This window comes from Phaenicophaeus curvirostris, chromosome 1, assembly GCF_032191515.1.
Source record: "Phaenicophaeus curvirostris isolate KB17595 chromosome 1, BPBGC_Pcur_1.0, whole genome shotgun sequence".
NCBI classification, from domain to species: Eukaryota; Metazoa; Chordata; class Aves; order Cuculiformes; family Cuculidae; genus Phaenicophaeus; species Phaenicophaeus curvirostris.
In genome coordinates, this window is record NC_091392.1 from 158,424,196 (window position 1) to 158,451,550 (window position 27,355).

Below are 27,355 nucleotides of genomic sequence, written 5' to 3' on the forward strand. Positions count from 1 at the left end.
TTTCTGCCGATATCTCTAAATAACGCACAGCTTTAAATATATTGCTGCATTTACTGTCGCTTAGACAAATAACTTGGTTTTTTATTTCAGGTCATTTATTGAAAAACTCGCTCATACCAAGCTCTTCGATGTTTATTAACATCTTTTAAATTGGGGCTGGAAATGTTGCCTGAAAAGTCACAGGCTGCTTTTTAAAACCACATCCCATGAAGCGTGTGACTGTTTTTGAAGAGAAGTCAGAGTAGAGGCTGTGCAGTGATTCCTCCCATCACAGAGCACGGGAATGGCAATACTGTACTCTGATGGCCACCCTACAATTGCTTCTTAATTTATGTGGTTCCCTTTCGCCTATTTTTTTTTAAATGGCAGTTGTTAAAAAAAATACTTTCTAGGTGAAGGAGTTGATAAGGAAATCTCCTATGCTAATTGTTAGGGGGAAAGTTATTTTCTTACTGTTTTCTTTGATTTGTTTTTCATCTCCTGGCTCCCCTTCCAATAAGTGCTGGTGACGCCTACGGGTATTGGCAGGCAGCAAGAGCAGCAGGCTCCTTGTCCCAGAGCCCTGTAAGGCAGCCTGTTACCCTGTGATTGGTGTATCAGATCCCTCGGACACCCTGATGGGGCAGTGCAGCCACCAAAGATTGGGGTTTTTTAATAGAAATCAGCCATTTGACATGTGTTAGAGAATGCTAGCATATAGGAACAATGGTTTGTATTATTTGTCTCTGACCATCATTCCTGATATACATAGGATAATAGTACATCTCTTGGGTTTTTGCTACTAAAGGCATGGTTCCTGGTGATGCCATCTAGCAAACTATATTTTGACAGTTAGTGGTATGTGGTACCTTAAAGCAGCAAGCAAAATAACAAACCAAGCATTCTTTTAAGTGATCTCAACATGCCAGTCAAAGAATAGACATCGATGTTCTTCAGCACAAATTCTGCTTTACTGTCTACTGAGCTTTGACCTTTGCAAAACCAAATCTTGTTTTGGAGACAACAACTCCTCACACAGCTACATTATCCATGTCCATGTGGACTTCCACTCTTCATTCGTTTGTGATTGAAACTGGGAAAATAACAGAGCTTCTGAATGGTAGCACCTGCTGATGGCTACCTAATTTCAACCAATATTTCCTAGCTTAAGGAAAGGCTTGATTTTTTAAAAAAACCTCCTGTTGACAGAAAATGGAGTTGCAGATGCTTAGCACCTTTGAGAGCCCACTTTTTGAATGCTTAATGTGTATTTAAATACTTAACTCAGGCTGCCAATTTAGGAAATTTAGAAATGCTCAGCACAAACAACGTTGACAATGATTTGGAATCCACTGACTTTACGGTGAAAATTCTCTTACATCAGGATAGAGCGCAGATAGGACACAAATAAAAAGGTCATATGTGGCAAGGTAGAGCATAAGCTAAATTTCTAACTTGGCCATAGAGGTGTCCTGCCTTTGCATACATGGAGCAAAGATTTCTAAAAAGTACATACTGTGAATTCACAACTCTTGCTTTTTGCCTTCAGCCTTTTGAGAACTATCATTGACACATTTCCAAATCCAGTAAACAGCTTGACAACCAGTCTGACCATAATTAGAGACAGGGCAATAGTGACTTTTCTGATTTGGTGGCAATAAATAAATAAGTAAATAGATAAATAAATAAATAAATAAATAATTTTAAAAATGTGTTTAAGTTAAAACAATTTGACTTCTCGTATTTTTTGTGGAAAAAAATTTGAGATTTATCTGAAGAATTTCGCCTTTTGTATATTTCTTTCATTTTGCATTTATTTAATTTTTTTTATTCTTTCTTGCGTGTTTTGATTAAAATAAAATGTCATTTCAAAACTAAAAGCAAAAAACATTTTGTTACAAAACTATACAATCGAAACATTTTAACATTTCCAGTTTAATATTCATCACAGAAAATTACAAATGGGTCTTAGCTTAATCCATGACCTTGTATAAAGCAGAAGTCTGCAGATCGTATTTGCCACTGACAGTCCTCTGATAACATGAGAGTAAAATGCTGAAATGTCACCTTGATAACAAGTTCGAAACATACAGCTTTTGTTATTTTTAAATATTTAAGATCTCTTCCTACTAGTTTTTCACAAAGAATCAAAATTATTGAAATCAACAGAACTAAAAAGAACTGAGGCTTCCAAATTGCTCTCGCAATTTGCACGCATAGGGCTAAATTCACTGCCCCTAAAATTAATGAAAATCTAACATATTCAGCCAAGTTAAACATCTTTAGATTTTTCCATATTCAGGTTTAGATTAGTAGAATGTAATCAAATATGTTCGCTCAAGATTAAATGAGCAAAGTAATAAAACAAGGAATTTACCAGCTATTTAGTTATGATTGTGACCCTTATTGCTTGCAGTAGCCGAGTTTTCTTTTCCAGTTATCTTACAAGTAGACTGTTTTTCCTTCAGGAGGTGTGTTTACATAAATCAAATGTTTTAAAAGGTAATTTAGCCAAATTAATATCTCTTTTATATGTATATATTTATATATTTAATCTTTTTTAATATATATACTTACATCTGTTATATGATGGGATACAGATACCCACACACATGCATACACACCCAATAAGATACTTTACAATACCAAAATCCAGGGACCCAAAGTCAATGTGTTCCCTGTATAAATGATCATCAATATGAGGAATGCTTATGTAAAAAATTAAGTAAACCTTGCCATAAGCTTTAACAGCTGACTTAGTCATTACTGAAAGTCCTGTGCTACATGCTGAGAAGCCAGATATAAACACGAAACACTATAGGTTTCCTCTCTTTTTGCAGTCTTTTGTAGAAAACTAAAATGACATCATCACGCAGTTACCTAAAAGACTTGACAGGTATTGATTTAAAGCACGATATATCAAGTGGTACTGTAAAAAGAATTTCATGGTCATAAATTTTAATGTCTTCCAATTTTGCACTCTCTCAGTAGCTTGTCAATAACAACAATTCCATTTAAAATATTTGCTTCGTTCCTGCATGGCTTTATGTCTGTTATGCAATTATTTGGATACATAAACTGTGACAAAAAAATCAACCCTGTGCTATAAATCAAAAGTTAGATTATATTCTCTGTAAATTGTTCAGTGGCGTTTTAATGATAAAAAGTATAGCTTACTGCTACAGATACCTTTAGTGAGAGCAAATCCTTTTAAAGAAATGTTTTATGCTTTAAAAAAATCATATATAAATATTTTACATTTTGTTATAACTACAGACTGACCTTAAGTGTAATTTCAAATACGTTTTTCCTGAAAATTTAAACTGCATAGGATTTTGCAGGAATTATTTGCATACCCTTTAGCAGTTTAGCTAGGGAGAATTTGTTGTATTACAAATAAGGAACATCATAAGCTTATTAATGGTGACAACTGATTAAATCAACAAAAAGACCTTTTATTAAACCTCATGTAAAACATATTATTTAAGGCAATTTGTCTCCATTTATTTGCTTCCAAAAATATAGTTCTTGATGAGTTTAAAACTTTTTATTATTTTCAAGCTATTTTTTAAATAGCTATCATATTAAAATTTCAAACGGAATATTTGGATGTCCTTAAGATCACAAACTAAAAATTGTTTAATGGAAATTAAAATAAAATTGAGCTACGGATGGCTTTTTAGCAAAGAAATGTAGAAACACTACAAAATTACAATTTTTTTGCTCATTAAATTAAACAGATTGTGCTGCTGCATCCCTAGATTTTCTTTGGTTGTCACTCAGCCCCACTGCAGTCTCATAAAAGTAATCCCAGTGTTTTTTCAGTGACAGTTTCATTTAAAATAGGTGTATCTCTGCGACCGTGCCTGAGATTTCTTATACAGAGCAATGGGCTGATTTGTAATGTACGGCTGGCTCAATGTCAGTGAGAACATCAGAGCAGACCCTGGTGTGCGCAGGAAAACTCCTTAGGTCCTGACTCTTCAAACTTGTCCTTGCATGCAAAAATCTCACTCCCGCGAGAAGCTGCAGCATGCGGTGGGACCCTCTGAGTGCAGGAGACTGCTCGCTTGAAGGCAGGTTTGCAGGATCAGGCTCATCCCTCTAAGTAGTTTTGTTATCTGGCACAGAGGAGCTTCCACGGGAAGCCTGGAATTACAGTAGCCTCTCTCTACTAAAAACACTTTGAAACCAAAGAGCAGAAATCACGCCAGTCTCTGAAACTCCCTTTGAAATAAACTAAGAATGTCAAATGTTACACTTTTAAAACTGTCAAGCAAATTAGATATGTATTTGTTTTAAGGTAGCTAAATACAGTAACAGATTAAACCAAATTACGTGGCTGTCTATTCACGTTTGAAAAATCTCTACAAAAAAAAAAACAAAGGGCAACATCTATTTTTAATTTCTAAATGTATATTTAGACGAGAAAGGATTTTAAAAGAATGCTTAAAAAAACCTCTGGGCACTGCTGGTAGTAGTTTAATATACTGGTGACTAAGTTAATATTGCAACCTACCTGCTAACTGTTAACTATTGCACCAACAACAATTTAAACAAGCTTGAGGATTTTATGATGCTAAGCCAGTACTGAGAATTTAGGGTATGATCCTTAGGTGAATGGTAACTTTTCAGTCCTACGAAACCCTTGCCATCTTCTTCAGATCTCATTTGCTGAACACACTTTAATACAACTTATTTATAAGGGGATGGAGCTATTATTTATGTAGTTAAATTCAGCGATGCAGTATACTTAAGTGTTATTGACTGCCTGGACAATCAATTGCACCTGAGAAGATACATGGATTAAAATGTGGAGGGAGGAAAAAGAATCGTGGGTTTTTTCAAGTGATATTGAAAGCAAGCATAGTTCATGATATTTTTACTCTTTAAAAAATCTGGCAAAAGGCTATCTGCCTTTTGTCCAGTTTAAAAAATAAAAGAAACCAAGTAAAATAATTAGTTAAAGAACAAAAAAGTCTGCGAGGCATATGAGAGCCTCAAGTGGTTGGAACATTTTGCTTGAACATCTGTTTGTCGATGCATGATTCTGGTGTTATTAATCTTCTTCGTAGGTAAGCAGGTGATTCACCCCAACCAAATTGCTGTTGTCCAGGAACAGTTCTCTCCAAGCCCTGAAAAAATAAAGTGGGCACAAGAACTGATTTCTGCTTTTGAAGAACATCAGCGATTAGGCAAGGTAAATATTTTGTTAATCAGCCATTATAGATACTGAATTTGAATAGTATTTAAGATTTAGAAAGACTGATGATGGCTCTTTGCATTTATCTCAAGAACTGTGCTGTAACTATGAGTAGTGCTCATGGAATCTGAGTCTTGATAATAGAGTGTGTGTTTATTTTAAATGCGTCACTACCCAATATATTTACAAATACACTGCCTGTTTCTCCCTCCATTTTAACTTTAATTCTTTGAGTACCTGCATATATCTACAGCATTGCTGAATTTAAATTGCTTCTCCATTGTGCCGCAGAATCATGGTGCTATTGTCATAGGAAAATATTTGCGATCAAAAGGCAGGTAGTTTGGCAGATGACTCAGACTGCTCATACAGACATCATTTATGGAAAGAAATAAACAGATTAGGAAGTCTTGGTTTTCTGAAAAATCTGTGTTGGTAAACCTCTTTCACTTTTAGGGGTTTGATCCTGCAAACATCCCTCGTAGTGAGTGAATTTACTTTTGAGCAGAGCTGCCTGCAGATTGTGGTTCTTAATCATTAAAAATGGGAATGGTTTATGTGCATTTGTACCAATTGCTGGACCTGGAATTTGGATAGAGGAGAAAGCAAATTAACACTAGAATATGATTGTTCCTAATTTAGTGCATCATTGAGTCTCACGTTTCCTGCTCTGTGGGTTTCTGCTATGTAAATATTGCGGTGGTGATGCACAATCTGTCTCCACTTTGTGCCAGTAATACTTAAATTAGGGGTCGCCTGAAGGAAGATTTTATGCTAGTTGTGGCATTGTCAGTTAATTATCTTAAAGGTTATTTGCTATAATCCAGTTTGCCTCTTTTTGAAAGAAAAAAAAAGTTGCAGCTAAATATGTTTATCTTCATTGCAGCCAAGCCTGGGCTAGTTAAAAAGCAAAGTCCCAATGTCGGAATGGGATGAGCAGGAACGTTTTGTGTGTGCTTGTGTGGCATTCAAGTGGGAGACAAATCTCTTCGGTAGTGAAGTTCATATATAAGACCTGTGCATAGGGTCTCACTTTCTTCGGTGCCGCACGAATGTTTTCCATACATTTCTTCGCTTTCTGGTGGATAGAAATGGATCGAAGTGTATGCCTTCCCCCTTCCCCTGCATTTCTGATACCGCAGATGTTGTGCATTAGAAATGCTAAAAAGGTCAAAGCAGATGCTTTCATCTCAGGGTAAAAGTGTGGCGAGGTTTTTGCAATTGCTCTGCCTTTCTGCTTGCTTGGCTTTCCCATCCCAGCTGTGGTACCTGGGTGTTTCCGATACATCCATGACTACGGTATTTGGTTGCTGTCCTGAGCGCTTATTTCAGGGTCACTATTAGGGTGCTGTGTGCCCGTATCTCTTTGTCCTGTTCCCTCAGTTTTGAAATTTAGCTGTCTTCACGCAAACAATTGAGAAATAGAAAAGGTATGACTGGTTTTGCCCATCGTTCGGATTTCCAAAGCTTGGCTGTCTTACAAAAGGCATCGTTGTAAACATATTGCTGGTGCAAATGTGTAGGCAGGTGGATGCAGAAAGAAAAAAGTCAAATGACATCCTCAGCGAAATATTATTTGTTTTTACATTGTGTGTGTAATACTATTCAGCTGAATTTTGTGTCAGAAACTCATCTAAGGAATACTCCTTTCAGGTGAACAATTGATGACAGGACTGGACTAAACTTAGCTCTAGTCCCAGTATCACACAGTTATGAAGCTAAACACGTTTAATATTGAATAATTCTTTATTCGGCAAGCATTAGTCTTTGGATTTGTTTTTAAGATGCTATTTTACTGACATAATCCTGGTTTCTTGCTTGTATCAGTCATTCAGGGGAGAAGGAGTGTTTGGGTTTTGTTGTTTGGGGTTTTTTTTAATAAATGCTTTTAAAATAGGTTGTAAGCTTCTAAAATCAGCTACAAGAACAGATTTGCTGAGGGTTTGTGGTTCGGGCTGGTTTTTTAACCAGCTATCCTGCATGCTTCATATATATTTGCATGTAGCCGTCTATCAATAAGAAAAGACTGCAGGTTAATGTGTGAACTTCTGGGTATTGTATTACTGCCTTATTGCCAGGATTCATTAGAAAAATAGTTTTCCATGTAGTGCTGCACCTTCTTAACTGAGTTTGCAATGCTGTGTTATAAATGTGTGAATCAGGAGAGCTCGGACAGTCCGATTACTTATTTTTTTTTCCAAAGCAAACATATCTCACTGAAGGAGCTTCTTGCTCCACATCCTAGAGACACGCTAAAATGTAAGTAATAACTCTTCCCCTACCACCTCCTGACAAATACTCCACGCGGTCGTTTCAGTAATCCTCGTGTCCTAATGAAACACCTCTTCTGTTTTCCTTTTCCTTTTATTATATTAAAGTGTTCATGTCAGTAGGGCTAAAAATATAGCTGTGGTTAATATGCTTGAGACTTGTATGGGTTTGCCGTGTTATTAATCAAAGTTGAAAGCCTGGAAAAAATAAATGTGAGGGATTTGTGCAGCTGTTTGTGTGGTAGACAAGTTAGTGGTCTGCAGTCTCTGGGACCACAGTTTGCTGTTAATTGGGTTTAAAGTTTGCCAGCAATGTCAGTGTAATATACAGTAAAAAGCTTTTATAATCTATTCCAGTTTGAGAGCTGCAATTGCCTTAATAATTTTTCTTTGAGAGAAGGCTGAACCATACTACTTCATCCTGAAGGCTGAAATTCTTGGACATAGTAGTCCCCAAATGTGAGTACTGTGGTTAGGAAATATTAGGATCTTCGAAGGGCGTTGCAGGATTGGAGATGCTGTGGCAGCATCCAAACAGAAGGAAATTAGAGTGCTAACCAGCTAGCCAAATGTATTTGGGCTTACCTTATGGAGGCAGTCCTGTTTGAGGGGTTGTTTTGGTTTGGCTTCTAGTTTTTTTGTTTGTGGGGCTGTTTCTTTTACATTTCTAACCTGGCTGAAAAATAACATATCTAGGAAATAAATGGAATTGTATTTTAAACAATTAGAAGACAAATGTGGAAAAACTACATTTTGTATTTTATATAACTATTTATTAAGCGCTCTTTTGTCTAGAACTTTGAGATGTAAAAAGGAAAAGTGCTTAAAAAGAAAAGTATTATTTCTGCAGCATTTCCATATATTTACGGTAGAATTGCAGTACTAAGGCATGTGACTTCCAAGATTTAAAAATTCATCCTAAAGAAAGCAGGGGTAGCTGTTGGGTAAATCTTACATATAAGATAAATGTCATAGAGTGTTCAAAAATTAGAAAGAAAAGTAATAAATGTTCTGGTAGTCTAAAGGACAGTTTCTGTTCTAAATTTCTGAAGCATTTGTACTGCATTAAACACGAAAATGATCTTATAAATCCAGATTAGCTGAGTCCAAGGGGGTAGAATTAGTGAGAGAAGTGACTAGCTTATTTCAAGGAAAAGGTCTTTGCTATGTAACTCAGTCCTGTGTTTACATTACCAATACATAGATACGGGAACATAATCTCTTCTAAATGTAGCTAGTGTTTATATATTATAGGAAAGTAAGACATTGAAAATGTGGGTTTGAGCCATTCACCTTGTAAATACGTCAGGCGCAATATCATTATTGTAACAGGATCTTCCCAAATCATCTGGGTTTTAAATAAAATTCACATAGAAAGAAAAGCAGAAGAGTAAAGTAAGAGGTTGCTTACACATTTGTCACATGTTCCAATTTATAAATGCTTTCAAAGCACCCCCATAATGAACTAGGTAATAGGGAGCTAAATGCTGCCACCGAAGTCACCTGTCAGGTAAGGATTATTTAGAGTTAAGGTAAGTAATTCACAAGCCCGAGCTGTAATAAGGGTTGAATAGTTTAGATCCCATGGGGCAAAACAGAAGAAATAGCTGCACATGCCACATACGAATGCACAAAGTGCTTCTTAGAAGACCTTTAGCATATGTTTCTTGCATTATATTCTGTGCCATTGTATATCATGTTCCCAGCGGCTGAGGAATAATATATACGAACTCCAGCGATGCGACAAACTGTACAGTTTCTTTTATGGACCTTTCCAGGATTATGAAAAATCTTAGGAATGCATTTATTTACACAGCATCTACCCAACAAAGGAATGGAAATTTCCAGCAGTGGCTCCCTTATAATGCTCTTTGTTTAGGAAAAGCTACCCCAAGCCACTGTATCTTGGAGACGATGTGCCTTCGTGCTTGGGCCAGATCCAGCTCCGACTGCTGCCCAGAGAGGTCTCTCCCCACTGTTGTCCCTCTCCTGGCAGCGCCACAGCCCCCAGGAGGGCTCTCTGTGCGTCCCCCAGCCAGGAGGGATCTGGCACATCCCAATCCATCCTCTGGGCGCTGGGACCACACACGGAGGGTGGCAGACTCCTCTGGGCTGCTTCCTGGGAGGGATGCACTGGAGCATCCATTTGGCACAGGGCGGTATGGGACCCCATCAACCCACTGGGATTATATCTCACTTTACAGGGAATTATATCTTGGGGCTTTACATTGAGCTAGGGGTGAGGGAGCAGTCCGGCTCCCCACTCTCCTTGCCCAAGGTTTGAGATGCCACCAGCTAAGCTGGATCCCATCCCAGGGCAGCACAGGGTAGCTCTGCACACGCTGGGCTGCAGCACTGTCAGCCCTCGCTCCAAGGACGTGGGGCATTTGCCATCGTTTATGTAAAGCAGGCAATGTATATTCCTCACACTGCAGAGGGGGCGATTCGGGGATTTGTGATAAATTGCCACCTCTTATGAGCTTTGGCCTTAAGATGTGTAGGCTCAGGTGCATCTCTGTGCAAAGACGGAGAACACTGGTGAGATTAGGCAGAGGACACTGTTATGTTGTTTATATTTTAAGAAGCAGCCAAGTGAAATTTTAGTGTGAAAACTGATGAATAAGTAGAGATCGACAGAGCTAACACTAGCACCTAGAGTTTCTCTATACAGTTGTATTATTTGAAAAATATTTTAGAAATGTTGTTTGTGTCACAGTTGAAGGCTTTTCCCTTAGAAAGATCCATCTGGGGGCAGATTTCGAACCTTCACAGTAGAGCAGAAGGGGCTGTATTAGCTAATTGCTTGTGCGATACTGGTTTCTACACCGGCGCAATCAGTCCTGAGGGAGTTATGCCAGGTGGGGAGAGAAGGAGACAGATTTTACCACACAGGGTTGCAGAAGCTCCTAAGCAGGGCAGAAACTCATATAAAACATTTTCTTGCCAGCTCACACAAATACACACACTCCCCAGCAGGCGCTCGATGGCTCTTAATCTGTTTTCCTCCACTCATTAAAGACCTGTGTCCAAAACATGGGGGGAGAGGGACTTGGATGGCACTATGACATTTCCCGCAGGGAGAAGTTTCTCCATGAGCCGGGAGCAGAAGGATGGATGCTGTGTCCCTCCAAAGGCTTTCCACCCAGAGATAGCTCCGGGAGGAGGTGGCTTCTGTGCCAGGGAATGTGGGCACTGCAGAAAGCACGGGATAGCGCCCCTCTGGGTTTCTCCTCAGCAAGGCACGTCCCTTCTGTCCTTGTCACCTCAATGAGACAGGATGAGTGCCTTTGCTTTTGGAAGGGCTTATCTGTGCTGTGCCGCGCAGGCGTGCTCCCACTGCAGGTGATGCTTTTTTGCAGGCATAGATTAGGGAGACACCCATCACTGCAGACACCTGCCCATTGTCCTGCCAAAACTTGATTTGCACAAGCAACCCACCGAGGAAACTACCCACCTCCCAAATCCCTCTTAAAAAAGCATTAACAGGCACTCACAAGCCTCATTTCACTTTCCAAAGCAGGATCTGACTAGAGATGTAATGTTCTGACCAGATGGCTCTTTTTAAGGCTTACTGAGGGAATTCAGAAGCCTGTACAGCCAAAATATTGTTTCAGTTAATTTAAGTAGCAGTGGTCTTGCTGCCTCTTCACTCCTCTCTGTGCTAGCCAACTTTTTCTTGGACCTGAAGAAGCTCTCTCCAAAAGCTCCATCAGCTGAAACGGAGAATGGCAGAAAAAAATGGCTGTGCAAATCTATTCAGAAAATGAATCTGAAATTAGAAAAATATAGACTAGAATATTAACAGAGATTCCTTTCCTGTTGACAGATCTTCACTGTTATTACTTATCTTGCCTGTGTTGTATTTTATGTCTACCTTCCCCTTTGGTATCAAATGTCCTTTGTGTGTCCTGTAATCATTTACTTCTAGATTAAATTTTCTAGTCTATATTTAACAAATTGCTTCCGTGATTATAAACCTCAAGTTAATTCTAAATTAGTTAGTTAAGGGCATCTGAGGATATTGAAGTCTTAATATTAGTTACTTTTCATTTTTCCATATAATAACCATGATGCTCACTAGGGGAAAAAAGTGCATAGTTGGATAGGATGTTTGTCCAGGAAGCTACTTTTGTGCTATAAAATAAAGATTTGCTTGGCAGCAGCAAGTGTGCTCTCTAGGATTCTTCCGTTCCCGATACATTATAAGGTGGAGGATGGAAACCAGTGGAGACTATTTCTGATTTCCAGGACTTTCTTCTCCTACTTACTTTTATTCTTTCCCACTCCAGAGAAGCATGCAGGAAGGCAACAATCACAATGAGAAGGAAATTAAAGAAAATGTAAAGAGAGAAATAAAATCCTTCATATATGCCTTTCATTCAGGTATCTTAAACAAGTTTTTTGCTCAGTGGGAGATAGAGGCTTTGGAGGCTTGAAGGAGTTCCTGGAGCTGGACTAAGCAGGATCCACTGGCGTGTCCCAGCCTAAATTATTGTCCCCAGTGATTCAGTGAGCCTGAGGAGCTGTAAGAGGGAAAAATAGCTTGTCTGGCTCACATAGCAGGGAAAGACCCTTATCCCTCACTTGGGAACAATCATGTCAGATGGAGAAGAAGTGGACCTTGTAGGTCCCTGTTCTTCATCTTTCCTGCCCCACTGTGGACTTCAGGCATCACAAAATCCTTCCTATGTGTCGAGTTTAGAAAGGTCTTTTTCTATCAGAGTTCTTGTACTGCTGGTTGGGAGTTATTTGAGGCAAAAATTAATCTCTATTTCATGTTGTTGTTGCTCTTTCCTTCTCAACCTCTTGTGTCCTTCCATCTTCTCCTAGAGGCAGAAACCTATCTCATAAAACCAGGCTTGCTTCTGCCATTACAAACTGATTTATCTTCTGGACTAACTAGCTGCTTCTGCTCTGGTGGAAGTTTACACTGGTGAAAAGAAACAAAAGGTTAAATTTTTCTTCATATCAACAAAATAACTGCAGAAACTTGCTGGTGTCAAAGAGAGGATATGGATATATGTAACCTGAAAAGCTCTCTTCCTATAGCTTGCTGCACGAGGAGTCATCGGTTTGTCATATATGACTAGACTAGTTATTTGACCATTTCCTACCCACTGCAAAGATGCTAAAAGAAGGCCAAGAGTTGTGGGTCAACCTGATCTTGAGGCAGAACAGGCCTGAGCAGAGAGGAGTTTGAGACATTATCTTGTTATAGCTTGAAGAACTTGATCATCTGACCCAGATATTGTCGAACACCTCCTAGCAACTCACTAACTAACCTTTGGAAGTTCATCACTAAAAGGTAGAATTATGACCTAGCTCTTTATGATGGCTTTTTTGCTACACAAGGGAAAAAAAAATAATTAAGCCTGCATTCAGCACCATCACAGCTGTTAGGTTATTTCCTGCTCTTCGCTCCCCCAAAAACATGGTTTCAACCTTCTGTTTCAAGGGAAAGTCATTCCTTTGTAGTCAGGATAATCACTCCTCCCCCAGGCACAGACGCAACTCCATTTGCTGCGAACAGGACTCTCTTCTCTTTTGTTCATTACCTGTAAGCAAATCCAAGCATTCTTTTTAAGCCCTGAAGCAAAAGTTTCCAAATTCCCTCTGCAGGGTGTCACTTAAACAATGTGGATTTTTTCATTTAATCTCAGGGGAATTATCTTCCTGAATGCCATGCTTTTTAGCGGGACTCTTTGCCATCCACCTGCTTCCTTTCCTCCTCAGAAGAGCAAATCTGCCCTTCTTCCAGAACACCACACTCTTATTTCCTTATAACAGTTAATTTTGTGGAGAATTAGAGGTAATGTCCTCAGACCCAAGTAGACTTTAGTGGGTTTGTTCTATGTATTTTTGTGGCCTCCAAAAAAGTCATAACTAGACCTTTGGGATTTAGAAGTAGGCTGACACTGAATTACCACGGAAAGAATGAACGTTTCTCAGATAACTGTGGATCAAAGATTTTTTGCATCTGTGGACTTGAGGATGCTTGTCTACACGTGTTCCCCATTTCCCCTTGTGGGAGGTACACAAAGTTTGCACGGGCCAGCTGGCATCACCCATTCTGCTCATTTCCATTTATCCTGGCATCTGCAGGTCACGGGCTGGAATGGGACTTACATAATTACTTATTAGGACAATGGCTGTATTCACACTCAGCCTCTGGCCTGGGTTACCAAAGTAGTGTGGGAGCTCTCTTTGATTCACAACATCCCCTAATGATGAAGAGGGTGGAGGAGAGAAGGGTGGTTGGCTCACTGGCCCCTCTATGCCCATTTCCACTAGGTCTTAGATACAAGTCTCAGAAGGCAGCCAAGAAGGGTGAGGAGATAACTCAACTGCCACACACTCATTGCAGGGATGTGGTCTGCAAGCAAAATTATAACTAGTTAAATCCATTAAGAAAAGTAATTAAAAGAAAAGAAGCCAGCAGCAGAAGGGCAGTATTTCCAACCCTGTGACAGCAGAGTGCCATCAAAGGACCTCTCCTCACTCATGAGTTTGCTTGTCTTTTGAGCAACCGTCACCTGGCTGTTGACAGAGATTTTTTTTTTGCAGTTCCATAAGCATTAGATGTAACTTAGACCTATACTTAATTCAAAATTCAGCGGCAAGTGCTTTCTTGTCCGTCTTTCATGGAACATAATATTGGTTTGCTTTTCCTTTTCTTCCACTGGCCTGGGTTCCCAGAGTCGTCCCCCCGATGCCAAAGCCTTATAGGCCAAGGTCCCTCGCACTTCCAGCCTGCCACCTAAACTGCCTGACTAGATTCCCAAAGTAAGCTGCTTTTGAAAAAGTGGGCTGCCTCTACATCGTGGTCCAGGGCAACCCATACATTGACGCACACAGACAAATAAATATAGTATTATTGACCATAATCTTTCATGTGATGCAAGATAATTGATTTTTCTTCTGCTATAGACAATCCACAGGTTTAATGCAGCCTTTACAAATATCTTTAAGAAAGGCTTGGCCATTGTCACATGGGAGTTAAAGTCATTGTCTACACGTATGTTGAGATGTCGTAGAACAGGGCATTAAATGAAAGGTTTATTGGCGAAGGCTTGCCAGTGATCAAGGTAATTAGTAAATCAGCAGTGTTTCCCAATACAGAGCACGGAGTTCTCACAACCAGTATTCACATGTGGCATCTCGTCTGCAATCGATCAGGAACTTTTTGGAACTTAAACAACTTTGGTACTTCAAAATTCACGTGCTCACTATGCCTTAGGAAAGCCAATCCTCACTTTCAGGTAATCACAATGCAGGTGATAAATAGTTCCCAGTAGCCTAAGAAGCAAGGATCTGCAGCCTTTTTAGTGAGTTTATTGTAGGATGGATGTGGATAGAGGCCCTGATAACCACAGACACAGCAAACACTGAGGAAAAAAAGCCACAAGCATTCCCAGGTGCACAAGTGCCTCTAATTCTTCTCTTTTGTCAGCCAAAGGGGACTAGCTCATCTGATCAATGTCCCATATGTCCCAGAACAATTATTATTTTACTTTAATTAACTCATGTACTTTAATCCACAGCTCAGAGAGAAGAGTGTCAAATAACTATGAAGCGCCTTAAATGGTCTCTAGCATGGCAGTTTTAGCCAGCTTGTTTCTCTTGTTAAACCATAAGCAAACATTAGATGGTGGGAGTATAACCCCACATAATATTGTGTATTACGTAAAAAGGTTTCAGGACAGATGAATGATTTTGGAAGTTTCCTGGATCTTCTGGAGAAACATGAAGGGTATCTCACTTGTGATCCTGTCCATCTCCTGTTGTAGTCAAAGTCACAATTATATCACTCGTAATATATACTACCAAGAGACTTGGCTGTATCATTTCTCCCCCCTTCCTAGTTCCCCCAGAACATATTGATCCCCAGATGATATAGAAATTGACTCTGAATCCAGTCCATTTACCTTCTAGAAAAATAAGACGCTTCTTGCCATCCAAAAAAATATATATTCTCTTTGTGAAATAGTTGTATAGATTTACCAAGCTCTTAACTTCTCCCAGAAGTTTCATAGAACAAATGTTCCTGGATGCTGCCACACATACACACACAAAAAGAGGAGGCGTTCGTGTTCCAGGAACTACTGCATTAATGTGTTCATCTTCTGGTCATAGCAAATAACAGACTAACACTGAAACCCTTTCAGCTGCTCAACAGATGTCATTTCTTAGAGGTAAATGAAATCTTTAATGATGACATATAGATATGACAAGAGCCATGTCCAAGTTCCTTGGCAACACATGGTCAGAGTTGTCTCCTAAACTGTCAAAGAACAGCCTTCAATTATATGTTGAACTTTGTTAGACCCGAGTTGGTTTTGGTAGTGGCTACATTTATCCAAAAGAAGGTTTGTAAGGTACAAGCATAAGCTCTGCCAAACTGAGGTGTTACAAGGCTTGGTTTTGCATCTCTTTGGTGTCTCCACTGTCACCTGGAAACTTATTCTGTTAGATATTCCTAATGCATAACTTGATTTGTCCCCCTTTTTCATAAGCCTGTATCTTCAGCTCCTGACCTGTGAAAATGACTGTTCTCTGTCAACTCTGCCTTATTGCTTCCCTTGTCTGTAGGCTGGATCTTTGTATCACTTGGAGCTGACCATGCTCAATTCTCTCATTTCCCAGACTATCATTTTTTACTGTTTCCATCTGAAACAAAACCTAGCAGCTTTCTATAATTTTAATTCCCTCCCAGCTGTTTTCTATATTTGCCAAAAACCTTCTCCGTTCCATTCTCAAAGCACTTTAGGACATATTGAAATTCAAAGTAGGGCTGTTAAGGCCTTACTCAGCATGGCCTGCATCTTGCATAATTAGCTGTTACTTTTTTTAAAGAAGTTACTACTGTTTTAACACAGCATTAAATGTCATTGGGAATTTATTGCATTCAAATACTACATGATTCCCAGGGGATGCAGCAACTTGCGCAGTACTTGTCCTGCATTGTTCAGCCTGGGCAAGGTGAGCTGATACGAGAGGTGGAGATGGGGAAACAATGACTTGGTGGGCAACTCCAATGACCGGGCAGAGAGAAGAGGAGCTAGATCAGTCTGCCGCCTTCTTCTTGCTCTTGCTCTCACAGAGCTACCTAAGAGAAAACATCTTTGATTTTTTCCTCACTTGCCCATCAACTGGGAAGGACTCTAAGCTAGTTTGCATTAAGGCCCCAGTGGAACACATGCCTGTTCACATTTCTTCCTCACTTTCTCCCTGATAGTCTGGTCTGACAGAGGCATAAAGCGATGAGGCTTGGGGAAGCCAAAGGTTTTTCAAATGCAACCCCCCTCCGCTGTGTTGTGCTGCCTCACAGCTGTACGGTGTAAGCCAGCCAAAGCACTTTTACGGCTCCCATACTCTCCAGGCTGGTGAGTGCCAAAGTTACCCTGTTTCTCACAGGACTTCACCCTTAGAACATTCACTGCATGAAGGATGGCACTAGATAAGGGCAACAGAATACATGCTGCATTGCTAGAAGCTGAGGCAGAGCCTTTAGCCACCCATTCCTTAGAAGGGCTGCACTTCCAGCTTGCTGTCCAGTGGGTGCTGCAGTCGTCCTCCATTCCCTCACTTCTCATCGCACCTGAGCTACCTTCACCCATGCGTCATCACACAAAGGCTGCACCCACTCCTCCGTCAGCCTTTACCTGGAGGGCCTGTGTCTTCCCAGGGCAGGTCTGGCACATTTGACTTGCCTGCTGGCGAGGTCCTTTACAGCGTTCTGGAAAGGCTCCCACTGAATGATTTATACGGTTACGCAGCAAGTGAGAACCACAACCATCGAATGCAGCAGATGCAAACCCCAGCCTTGCACCATGCACCCACTGTTGCTCCCTTTCACCCTGCAAGCTCCCTTAAGAACCGACCTTTGGTCCAACCATTGATCTACTGAAAGTCTAAGTACAGGCTGAGATTATTCAGAAAATTAGTCAAAAAGAAAATTTAGATCTATAACTAAATTAATCCCCAGATTAATGCTATCAAAGCAAATGGAGTTTATAGAAAGTCTTGTTTTCTTTATATTCATGCGAGAGAAAATCAAAAGAGTGCTAAAGGCAAATTTCATCTAGCAGCATTGGAAAAGAGAGCATGGGTACAAAGCTATAATTACTGGTATTTCCTATCTGTTGAAACCTGTGGGTGGAAAGAGAGGCAGTGAATAGAGTATATTCAATGGTATTAAAATAGGTTTCTTTTTCTGGACGTTAGCTCAACACTGCAAATTAGCAGGGAGAAAATAAGCCTTAGAGTGAAAAGGCAGAGAGGCCAACTTCTTCATGTTACTCTTCGCGGTTAGGGGAAAAAAAAGAAAAAAAGCATTTTTTTCCTTCAAGAATTCAAATTCCTAGCAACCCAAACTACAGCTGCACGCTGACAAGAAGAGTATGTGCAGCAGATCTCAAGCCGTTCAGTGTTTGTGTGTCTACACATGGTGTATTATCCAAGTTTCCTTTCTAAACATGTTTTTTTAATGAAGAGAGGCCAGGCATGCTGTTTAATTAACTCCTACTTTCTCAAAAAGATGTCCTAATCCAGACTGATAATGCTCCAACTTAGGCACCTGCAGAGGTACCCAACATCAGAGCATCCTGCTTGCAGTCAGTGGAAGGGGTGAGACCCTCCTGATCATGGTTTGGACCAGAGATCAGAACTGCCATTGCTAAGTGCCCTCTGCAAATTATGGTAGTTACTTAAGGTAACTGTGCTCCTAAGTCAGTCATTTCACAAGACTAAGAAGGATGATTCCAGACCTTAACATATCTTTACTTATCACTGTCATTCCACGTGCAAATATCTCTTCTAAGCAATATCTGTTATTGGACTGAATAGAAAAGTAGACACAATTAAAACATGGGGGGAGGGGGAGGGATATGGTGAAAAAAAAAAGCATATCTTGCACTATCCTGTATTTTTAGATCACTGCATAGGCATGAATTATTCTAAAGAAGACCTGTCATAAAATGCTTACTTAGTTCCTGCCTTATTTTCGCAACAATTAATAAGCGCAATAGTTTGAGATTATGTTTTCTGTAAAGATTTAAAAGTATGAGCTGAAATGGCTGAGATGTAGCTAAGATTAAAAGGGTTATTTTTATTATTTATTAATATTAATATAGTAATAATAATAATGATGATGGTGTAATGAAGGGTGGGTCGCTTGCTCTGTAAACAAGAAATTCAATCTGAAGCATCTACAGTTGAGTATCTGTCAATCCCATTATTCTCCAAACCCACCTAAAATACTACAAGCTACAGTATGAAATCCTACTTCGAATAAAATAATAGTTTTAACTATTGAGATTTTAATGGTTTTAATACAGCCTGTTCTGACATGCAGCGATATTGATTTGAATGAGATGACTGTTTAAGGTGGATTTTTGTCTTAGCTGTTCTAGAACATGATTTAGTATTTAGTGCTACTTCAGTCAAGCTAGAGATGGAGCAACGCATTTTCTAAATATTTTTGTAAATGGGTTTTATTTTCACTTTACTTATTAGAATCCTCAATTTTATGATTATCAACCCCTAAATGAAATCCAGAAAACAATAAATGGCTTGTTCTCCTCTGCATTTCTCTCCTTGTGCATGCACAGCCGCACATTCGCTGTTATGCTGTTCTTAGTTAGCCGTGTGCACTGTCCAGCTAAGACCAGCCTGTGATCCTGTATCGATTGCAGCAGGACATTAAAAGGGTGCGCAGCACTCCACAGAGACAGCCTACGCAACGCTGGGGCCAAGCCTTCATTTCTGAGTTCTTCAGGGAAGGGATCGCGTCTTTGTATTTGGGTTTTTTTCAATAATGCGTCAAAGTACTGACAGAATTACAAATAAGATTTTTCTTTTTTGTCTGTTGAGCTACTGCATGTCTCGATGCAGAGTGTTTTATCTTCAAAATCCTACCTCAGCAACACACATGTGGATTAAAGCATCCCAAGGAACAAGTCAGGTTTGCCTCTATATAAAACACGCCTTCTGTTTAAGATTTAACTATGATTCATGGTTAATTATTTTAAACTTGTCACCGCAAAATCCCTAGAAATACAAATCGACTGCTGAAACCTGCCCTGGCTGTCAGTTCACCACTGCTGAGGCACACTGCTCTGTATCCGCTCAGGGAAATTCCCCATGGGCAGTGCTCAGGTGGGTTTTACCTTGGCTCCAGAGCAGATTTGGACAATATTACCGTGCCAGGCACTTGTTTTGCTCAGCTTTCCTCCCAGCCTCTGTCTTTAAGCACAAGACCAGCCTGTCCTTAACCCTGGAGAACTGATGGAGAGGTGCGGCTGCGCAACCTCAACACACACCCCAAGCTGGGAAAACTTCCCTTTCCCACTCCAGATGCCTGTTGCTGTTTCCTGACGAAGGCAACACTTCTGCCTTCGCCCTCCACCTACAAATCCAGTTTGACACCAGCCCTGTGGCACAGTCCTGGCACTGGTGGGCGATGCTGGACACGGGGAGCAGAGCTGCCTCCCAGGCGTGGTGGCCGCCAGCATCACTGCGCTTGCCCCTTGACGTTTGCCAGATAGAGGGGCCAAAACAGGCAGGCTGCACCCTGGGCTTCCCTTTTCTCTCTCTTTTTCCCTCCTCTTTGGAGCACTTGGCATCCACTCTATTTTTTTTAGCTGTATTTGCCCTCTCTGGGCTAGTTTGTCTCCTAAAACCCATTCAGGATTCCTGTGGGAGCTAATGCGTCTTGCCAAACAGATGTGTTTTTTCAAGAAAAAGAAAAGGAAACTGATTTCCAGAGGTCCTCTCAGGAAGTTCATATTCTCTCTTTTCCAGGGAGCGTTTACTTTCCACGGGAGCATGATCGACATGCCATTACTGAAGCAGGCACAGAACATTGTTACGCTTGCCACAGCCATCAAGAAAAAATGAGCTGGTAAATGAAGCTCTCACCATGGGGCCCCAGTAGCTGTTTTAGAAGATGACTATAATACTTGGGAAAAAAAAATTAAAGACGTCAAGCTTAAGCGGAAATTCATTTCCATTTTGCAGATCTGTCATAATTTGCTTGCCAGAATCGCTAATCACTAAAACTATTCCCGACTTAAATCACCGCTTGCTCCTCACAGCCCCCGTGCTACTCAGAACCTGCCACAAAGTTACATCACTCGACTGTGTGACATCACAATAATTACTACTAATGTGGGATTATGACTTCACTGAAGGAGAAAAGCAAAAACGTGAGCTCTGTTGAAAAAGCACATGAAAACGAGGTCAATCACTTCAGCCTGTATCTACGCATCTTCCCACTCCAGTGCAGAACTCCCATCCGAAGGGGCAAAGCCTCGAATAATTACACACCGGTTGAAATAATAGCCATGAAAATCATTACCCTCTGTGGGCTTCGCATCTCCGCACACACACACTTCTGTAAATGTGCACCAGCCATTAAAAATATTGCTCTGACAAGGCAGAACTCTTGACTTTCTTCTCTTTTTTTGAGCAGTCGCTATTCAGAATGTTTCCTCCTAGACGCGTCCAGCCCGGGAAGGGTTGGACGGCAATAAACTTGTAGTTTTCGGAGACACAATGCAGCAGAACTTGTGCATATGGTCTCAGAGTCAGATTTACATCACATTAGGGATACGGCTACAGGTCATGTGGGCCGTGTGGTTAACGGGCTTAGTAAAGCTGTTTTGAAGAGGTTAACCCAGCTTGTAGTAAGGGTAAATAAACATAACAACCGGGCATTGTCCTCTATTCAGCATGTACTCTTATATGGAGGGCTAAAGGGTATTGAAGCTGCAGAGGATCAACTTGTGGTTGCCAGAGGACTCCAATGAAGTTTGAAACACCAACAATCAGAGATTTTGTTTCTGTTCCTCATTAAATCATGAGCTTTTGTGCTCAGACTATGAACGACTGTTCTTTAAGAAATTAACAGAATGGGAAGTTTTAAACTATGCACCAACCTTTTCATGACCTACACAGCAGCAATGCTGCTGCACTTAGACAAACACCGCGGGGAAGGCTGTTCTGTTTATTTAAATTTGTAAATAGAAAACAGTTGTTTTTTAGTTTCATTTTTCACCGCCTCCATGGCCATTTTACGTATGGAGTCACAGTGGCTTATTCCTCCCATCTGCTCGCTTAGCATGTTTCCCCTCCGTCTCCAAGCAGCGATTTTAAACATTTTGGGTTATTTTTGGTTTAATTAAGGGGAGAGGAAGGGAAAGGTGGGAGGGGAAATAAAAACACTGACTGACTTGTGGGGAAGCGGTGAGGAAAGGGAGCTGGGGGGGTGGCCGGCATCAGCTCGGGGAACAGGGGGGGAGTGAAATGGGGGGCTCCCCCCAACCCCATCCCCAGGGAGTGGAGGGGGCACAACTGGGCTCAGCTCAGGGAATGGGACGGAGGATGGATGCCCCCCAGTCTCCCAGGAGCGATGGAAGAGATGGGGGATGCCACCTGTGCCCCCTGAGAGAGGTGGGAAGAGAGATGGGGGATGCCACCCCAAATCCCTGGGACTAGTGGGAAGAGAGATGCGGGATGCACTGGGAGAGGTGGGAAGAGAGATGGGGATGTCACCCCAAATCCCCAGGACTGGTGGGAAGAGAGATAGGGGATGCCACCCCAAATCCCTGGGGGCGGTGGGAAGAGAGATGGGGGATGCCACCCATCCCCCCTGGGAGTGTTGTGGGAGCCAGACAGTGGATGCCACCCTATTTCCCGGGAGCAGTGGGGAAGAGAGACAACGGATGCCACCCGTACCCCCAGGAGCGATAGGAAGAGAGAGGGGGGATGCTCCCCATGTCCCCGGGAGGTGCAGGGAGGAGAGACAGGGCTGCCACCGGTCATCCCCGGGAGCGGCAGGAAGAGAAGACGGGGGGGATGCTGGGGCGGCCCCAAGGGGACGGGGAGGGGACCAGAGCCCCCCCAGCGGACTTTTGGGCTGCATCCCACGCCCCCCACCCCTCCCACCCCATCCCGGTCCCGTCGGGGCAGCAGAGCCGGGTGATCCCTTACCGCGCGGGGGCCTCGGGGCTAATCTGATTAATTAAGACTACCTGTTAATATTGCGCCTTGTAGCATCCCCCCCCAACACCAATACCCCCCCCTACCCCCCCCACCCCCGGCCACAGCTTTCAGGGCACCCTCCGTTATTAATTCTCGTCCGGCTAAATTATGGGTAACGCTATTAAAACATTATCAGAACTAATGAGAAACAATTACTTAGAAGATGAGCTGGGACGAGCCGGCGCTGGGCACACGGGTAGTTATCCCCGCAGATTGCGATAATAAATCACCGGGCTCAAGGCACGACGGCGGCCAGGCCTGGCGCAGGGATGGGAAAATGAGATTTATGGGATGGAGGGACTGGGCTGGGAGGTCGTTGGGGGTTTTTCTTGCTTTTTTTTTGCATAATTTTTTCATTAATCTCAATAGGACCCGTGTGGAGCAGATTGTTTTATTCCCTTCTTACCGCGCCGGGGGCAGAGGATTTAATAATAATAATAATAATAATAATAATAATAATAATAATAATAATAATAATAATAATAATAATATCATCATCTTCATTGTTTTACTGAAGTCTTCCTGACAACGTGTGAGGAACCCGCGGGAGATGCGCGGCCGCGGAGGGGAGAGAAGGGGGGGATGAAGGAACCCGCATCCCTCTCCCCTGCATCCTCCCCCCCTTGCTCCCTCACTGAAACCAAGAAATAACAATAAGAATAATAAGAATAATAAGAATAATAAGAATAATAAGAATAATAAGAATAAGCTTTCTCGCGGTGTTTACGCGCAAAGCAGCCGGCTGCTTAAGTCACTTCATTTCGTGCCCCGTCCGCGGAGAAAGCAACTGTGCGGATCCTCCCCTCGTTGGACGTGCACAGATTTCTCCTTAAATTTCCCTGACACTTTCCCCCCCCCGCACCAAGCGGAAAATCCTGCTTCCATTTAACAATCTTAATGATTTTAGACATAAAATCCGATTTATTTGGGTTTTTTTCGTTTACTTTAGGAAGCTTCCCGTGTTTTCCGGCTTTATTCTTCTCCTCTTTTTTTTTTTCTTTTTCTTTCTCCCTTTTTCTTTCCCGCCTGGTGCTAGGCGAGCAATTGATGAAACAAAACAGATTATAAGATTAGCGGGAGGATTTTGTGCATATTAATGATAGGGAAGGGCATCGAATGGGTTTGTAATTGCAGATCTTGCGTTTGGGATTGGGAACTGTAGCCCTGCTACAGCAAAGACCCCCCTGTGAGGTTTTCACATTGGAACTTAGGGGAAAAGTGAAAAAGTAATTACCAGAGCACAACATTGAAATGTTAAAGCACTTATTCTTTCTTTCAGCGTTCTGTTTTAAAGGGGGGAAACGGCCAAAATGGAAAATAAATTACTTTCAAATAAGTAGGTTAGCACCTGAATGCTGGTGCGCATTTTCTCTTCTTTTTTTTTTTTTTCTCCCGCTCTCCTTTTTTTTTTTTTTTTCAAATTCTAGCAATTATTTAGCAGGGCATTTGCTTCTGAACCCACCATCCAAGCAACAGAAACGGGGGGAGGGGGGGGCAGGGAGAGCTCGGGAGCACAGGGGCGCTCCGCCTGGGGGGTTGGAAGCAAATATCACCAGGAAAGCTCTTCAAAGCTGCAGTTTGGAATTTAGAGGGATTTTTTTCGGTGGGGATGGTGATGGTGTCGGTTGGGGCTTTTCTTTTTCTTTTCTTTCGGTTTTGTTTTGAAATCGGGGGTTAAAAGGCAAAGATTGTTTTGTTTTCCTCTTCAACACAATCATCAAACGATATTTTGGCAAGGGATGCGTTCCACAAGCACAAACCCCTTCCAGCAGCGGCGTGTTCCCTACAATACCGAGAGTAACCCGACACTGAATTTTAGCTCTTATTAAAGGTCCCTCCTTGTTTCTTGGGCTGCTTCAGCCCCCTCCTCCTCCGAGCTCACTCCTCCTAAAAGCCGGATTTTTGCTTTTACAGCACAAGTGCTCCCTGACTGACTTTTCCAACCCCACTTTCCCGTGATGAACAGAAGGTGACTTGGGTTTAATTGCACCTACTCGCGCGTATTGTTTTAATTCTGTTTTCAACGGAAAAATAAATGTACCTGGCGAAAATTAGGCTTCGAAATGTTTTTGTTGGTTTTTTTTGTTGTTTTTTTTGTTGTTGTTGTTTTCGGGTTTTTTTTACGAGCCAGTGAAACGGAGGATCTGCTCCTCGGGAAGGAACTTCTGGTTTCGCGGTGGGAGGTGGAACAAAACAAACCAAAATCAAATTGAAACCCAACTTGGTATTTCGTTCGTCCCATCGCTCCAACCCCCTTCTCCCACCTTCACCTCCACCGGGTTCAGAGCAAAGCCCCGAGACAGGGCTGGGCTTTAACTACTATTTTAAAGATAAAAATGGAAGAGCGGGGGGGGTGGGCAGAAGGGAATAAAAGCCCTTGAGGGCACCGTGTGATGCTCTATTTTTCCCTGCATCCCCGGTTTGGGAGCCGGGACTTCGGGGGGTCTGCGGGACATTTTGGGGGGCACGGGTCGCCGTGCTGGGGACACAGGAGGGTCCCCTGGGGGTTGAAAGGCTCCCAGTGCATCCTGGGGGGCGGGTTGAGAGGGGACATACACGCACACCCTAGCGTCTCTCACTGCTACGGGGCTGCAGCCGCGGGGACAGGATGGATGGGTGGGAGGGATGGAGGGATGGATGGAGGGGGGGAAGGATGGAGGGAGGGAGGGAGGGAAGGATGGAGGGAGGGAGAGAGGAATGGAGGGAGGGAGAGAGGGACGGACGAGGGAGGGAGGAATGGAAGGAGGGAGGGAGGAATGGAAGGAGGGAGGGAGGGAGGGAGGGAGGGAGGGAAGGAGGGAAGGATGGAGGGAGGGAGAGAGGAATGGAGGGAGGGAGGGATGGACGAGGGAGGGAGGGAGGAATGGAAGGAGGGAGGAATGGAAGGAGGGAGGAATGGAAGGAGGGGGGGAGGGAGGGAGGGATAGAGGGAAGGAGGGAGGGAGGGAAGGATGGAGGGAGGGAGAGAGGAATGGGGGGAGGGAGAGAGGGACGGATGAGGGAGGGCATGAGGAATGGAGGGAGGGAGGGAGGACAGTCCCTGGCCCCACAGGCACCAGAACACCACCTCACAGTCCTGCTCCCAGGAGTCCCAGACACCATGGGGAAAGGAAGAAGAAGGGGATGGGAAAACTGAAGAGGTATCTTAATCGCATCCCTTACACCACCACCAGAATCTTCTCCTCTGTCATGCCCACAGCAGCCCTTCAACCAGGACCCGGGCACCTGTGGAAAGTTCCACTTGAAGAAACGTGCATACACCAGCCTGGCACCAGTGGCCAGCAAGCGAACTGGTGCCCTCCACCTCCTTTAGCCCTTCCTTCTCCCTCACAATGCTCCACTGGGTCTCCTTGTCCCCTCGGTGCAACTCAGGCCTCCCTTCAGCCCCCCAGCAGTGGGTTTCCCTCACTGGATACAGGAGAGGGGCTTTCCTCCCCACGCCTAGGGGTGCAGGAAAAGGGTTGCAGAGCAGAGATGTCCTTCATATGCCCATACAGCAAGCAGGGGGGAGATCAGATATCCTCGTTATGTTTGGGGTTATTTCTTTACAAATTAAGTCTGAAACTCCCACATCTCTTGACAACGGCCAATACCATAAGGTGCTGGCCAGAATGATGTCTTTAGAAATGCAAGAAGCCTGATTCCTGAAGCTGTTGTAGCTGCCTGCTGGCATCATTTGAAGCTGATCATTCTGGTGGGAATGGGGAGTGCTAAATGCCTATGCTACCTTCTTGGATCTCTCTAATTTAAACTGTGGCTCCACGTAGCTTTAGGTCTCACACATGTAATTTTGTACCTATTTCTGCTAACACTGTTAATGTTATTAAAGTTGTGATATCGAGCACACACATCGGTGAGGAATTTTCCAAAGTTAAGTTCATTGAAGGTAAAAACCTTGTCCCTGTGTGTGACGTGTCTAGAATTTATGGGACACACGTTCATGCCGCTGGGAAGACCTGGTCTAGGCTTCCTAATACTTAACTTCACTCTTGGCTTGCTTTTTCATCAGTCCCTAGTATAAAGCAGTGCTTGTGCAGATCTGATATGCTATGGGATGCCACTGGAAATCCTTGATGTTAGTGTTGCACGTCTGGTCTTACGTAAAAATGCAGCTTAGATGCAGCCGATTGTGCAAATCTGGCCATCGCTGACAGCCTTGCTCTCACCTTTTGTGAAACTTTTTTGTGAAAACAGGTGGAAAAGGATGTGCAAGGGACGTCCAGTTACATCACTGGCATTGCTGTGGGGGGTGAGAGAACAAAAAATCACTCCCTCTCTCTTCAAGCAGCAGTGCTTGGACCATCAGCAAAGTGTTCTACTTAAAGTTTGTGTTTTACTTAAGAGAACTGAAAGAAGGTCCCCGAGGTCCTTGGTCAGAGTGCAGGAAAGAGCTGTGGTCTCTGACCATAAGATGCCTCAGAAGGAGCTTGCCTGGCAACAGACGCCCATCCCTGCCTGCCCCACAGCAGCGCCGTGCATCAACCTCACTGCTCATGTGACTGCTGGGGTGCAAACGAAAGCTGCCTCTTCATTTGAAACTGTCCAGGAACTTTCAGCTCCACATCATGATGCTCTACTCAGAGACTGCTTAAAATATATAGTAGGTAAAGATACCTGTCGCTTTCTTTAGAATCAGTTTTGAAGAAATCCGGTTCCTCCAGAAAGAAAAAGCCAGTCCTGTACTTACAGCAAAGTCTCTTATTGGTGCAGTTCTAAGATTTTTGCAAGAAATTACAAAATCCAGAGGTAAACTAAATGAACTGATTGACCACACAGACCACACAGTCTAGGGTTTTGTTGATTATTAGGGTTGTGCCAAATGTACATTGAAAACCACACCGTAAGTTCAGTAATAAATGTA

At 42.5% G+C, this 27,355-nt stretch overlaps 1 protein-coding gene across 1 annotated transcript in view; it reads left to right on the plus strand.

Moving 5' to 3' along the window:
- The window catches only part of CLYBL (citramalyl-CoA lyase), a 181,622-nt gene extending 160,299 nt beyond the window's left edge, over positions 1 to 21,323 (plus strand). The window contains exons 7-8 of the mRNA XM_069879094.1: positions 5,055 to 5,179; positions 20,254 to 21,323. Of these exons, the coding sequence (XP_069735195.1) occupies positions 5,055 to 5,179; positions 20,254 to 20,349 (221 nt within the window). The 3' untranslated portion in view covers positions 20,350 to 21,323. The remainder of the gene's footprint in view (positions 1 to 5,054; positions 5,180 to 20,253) is intronic.
- The last annotated feature ends 6,032 nt before the right edge of the window (positions 21,324 to 27,355 follow it).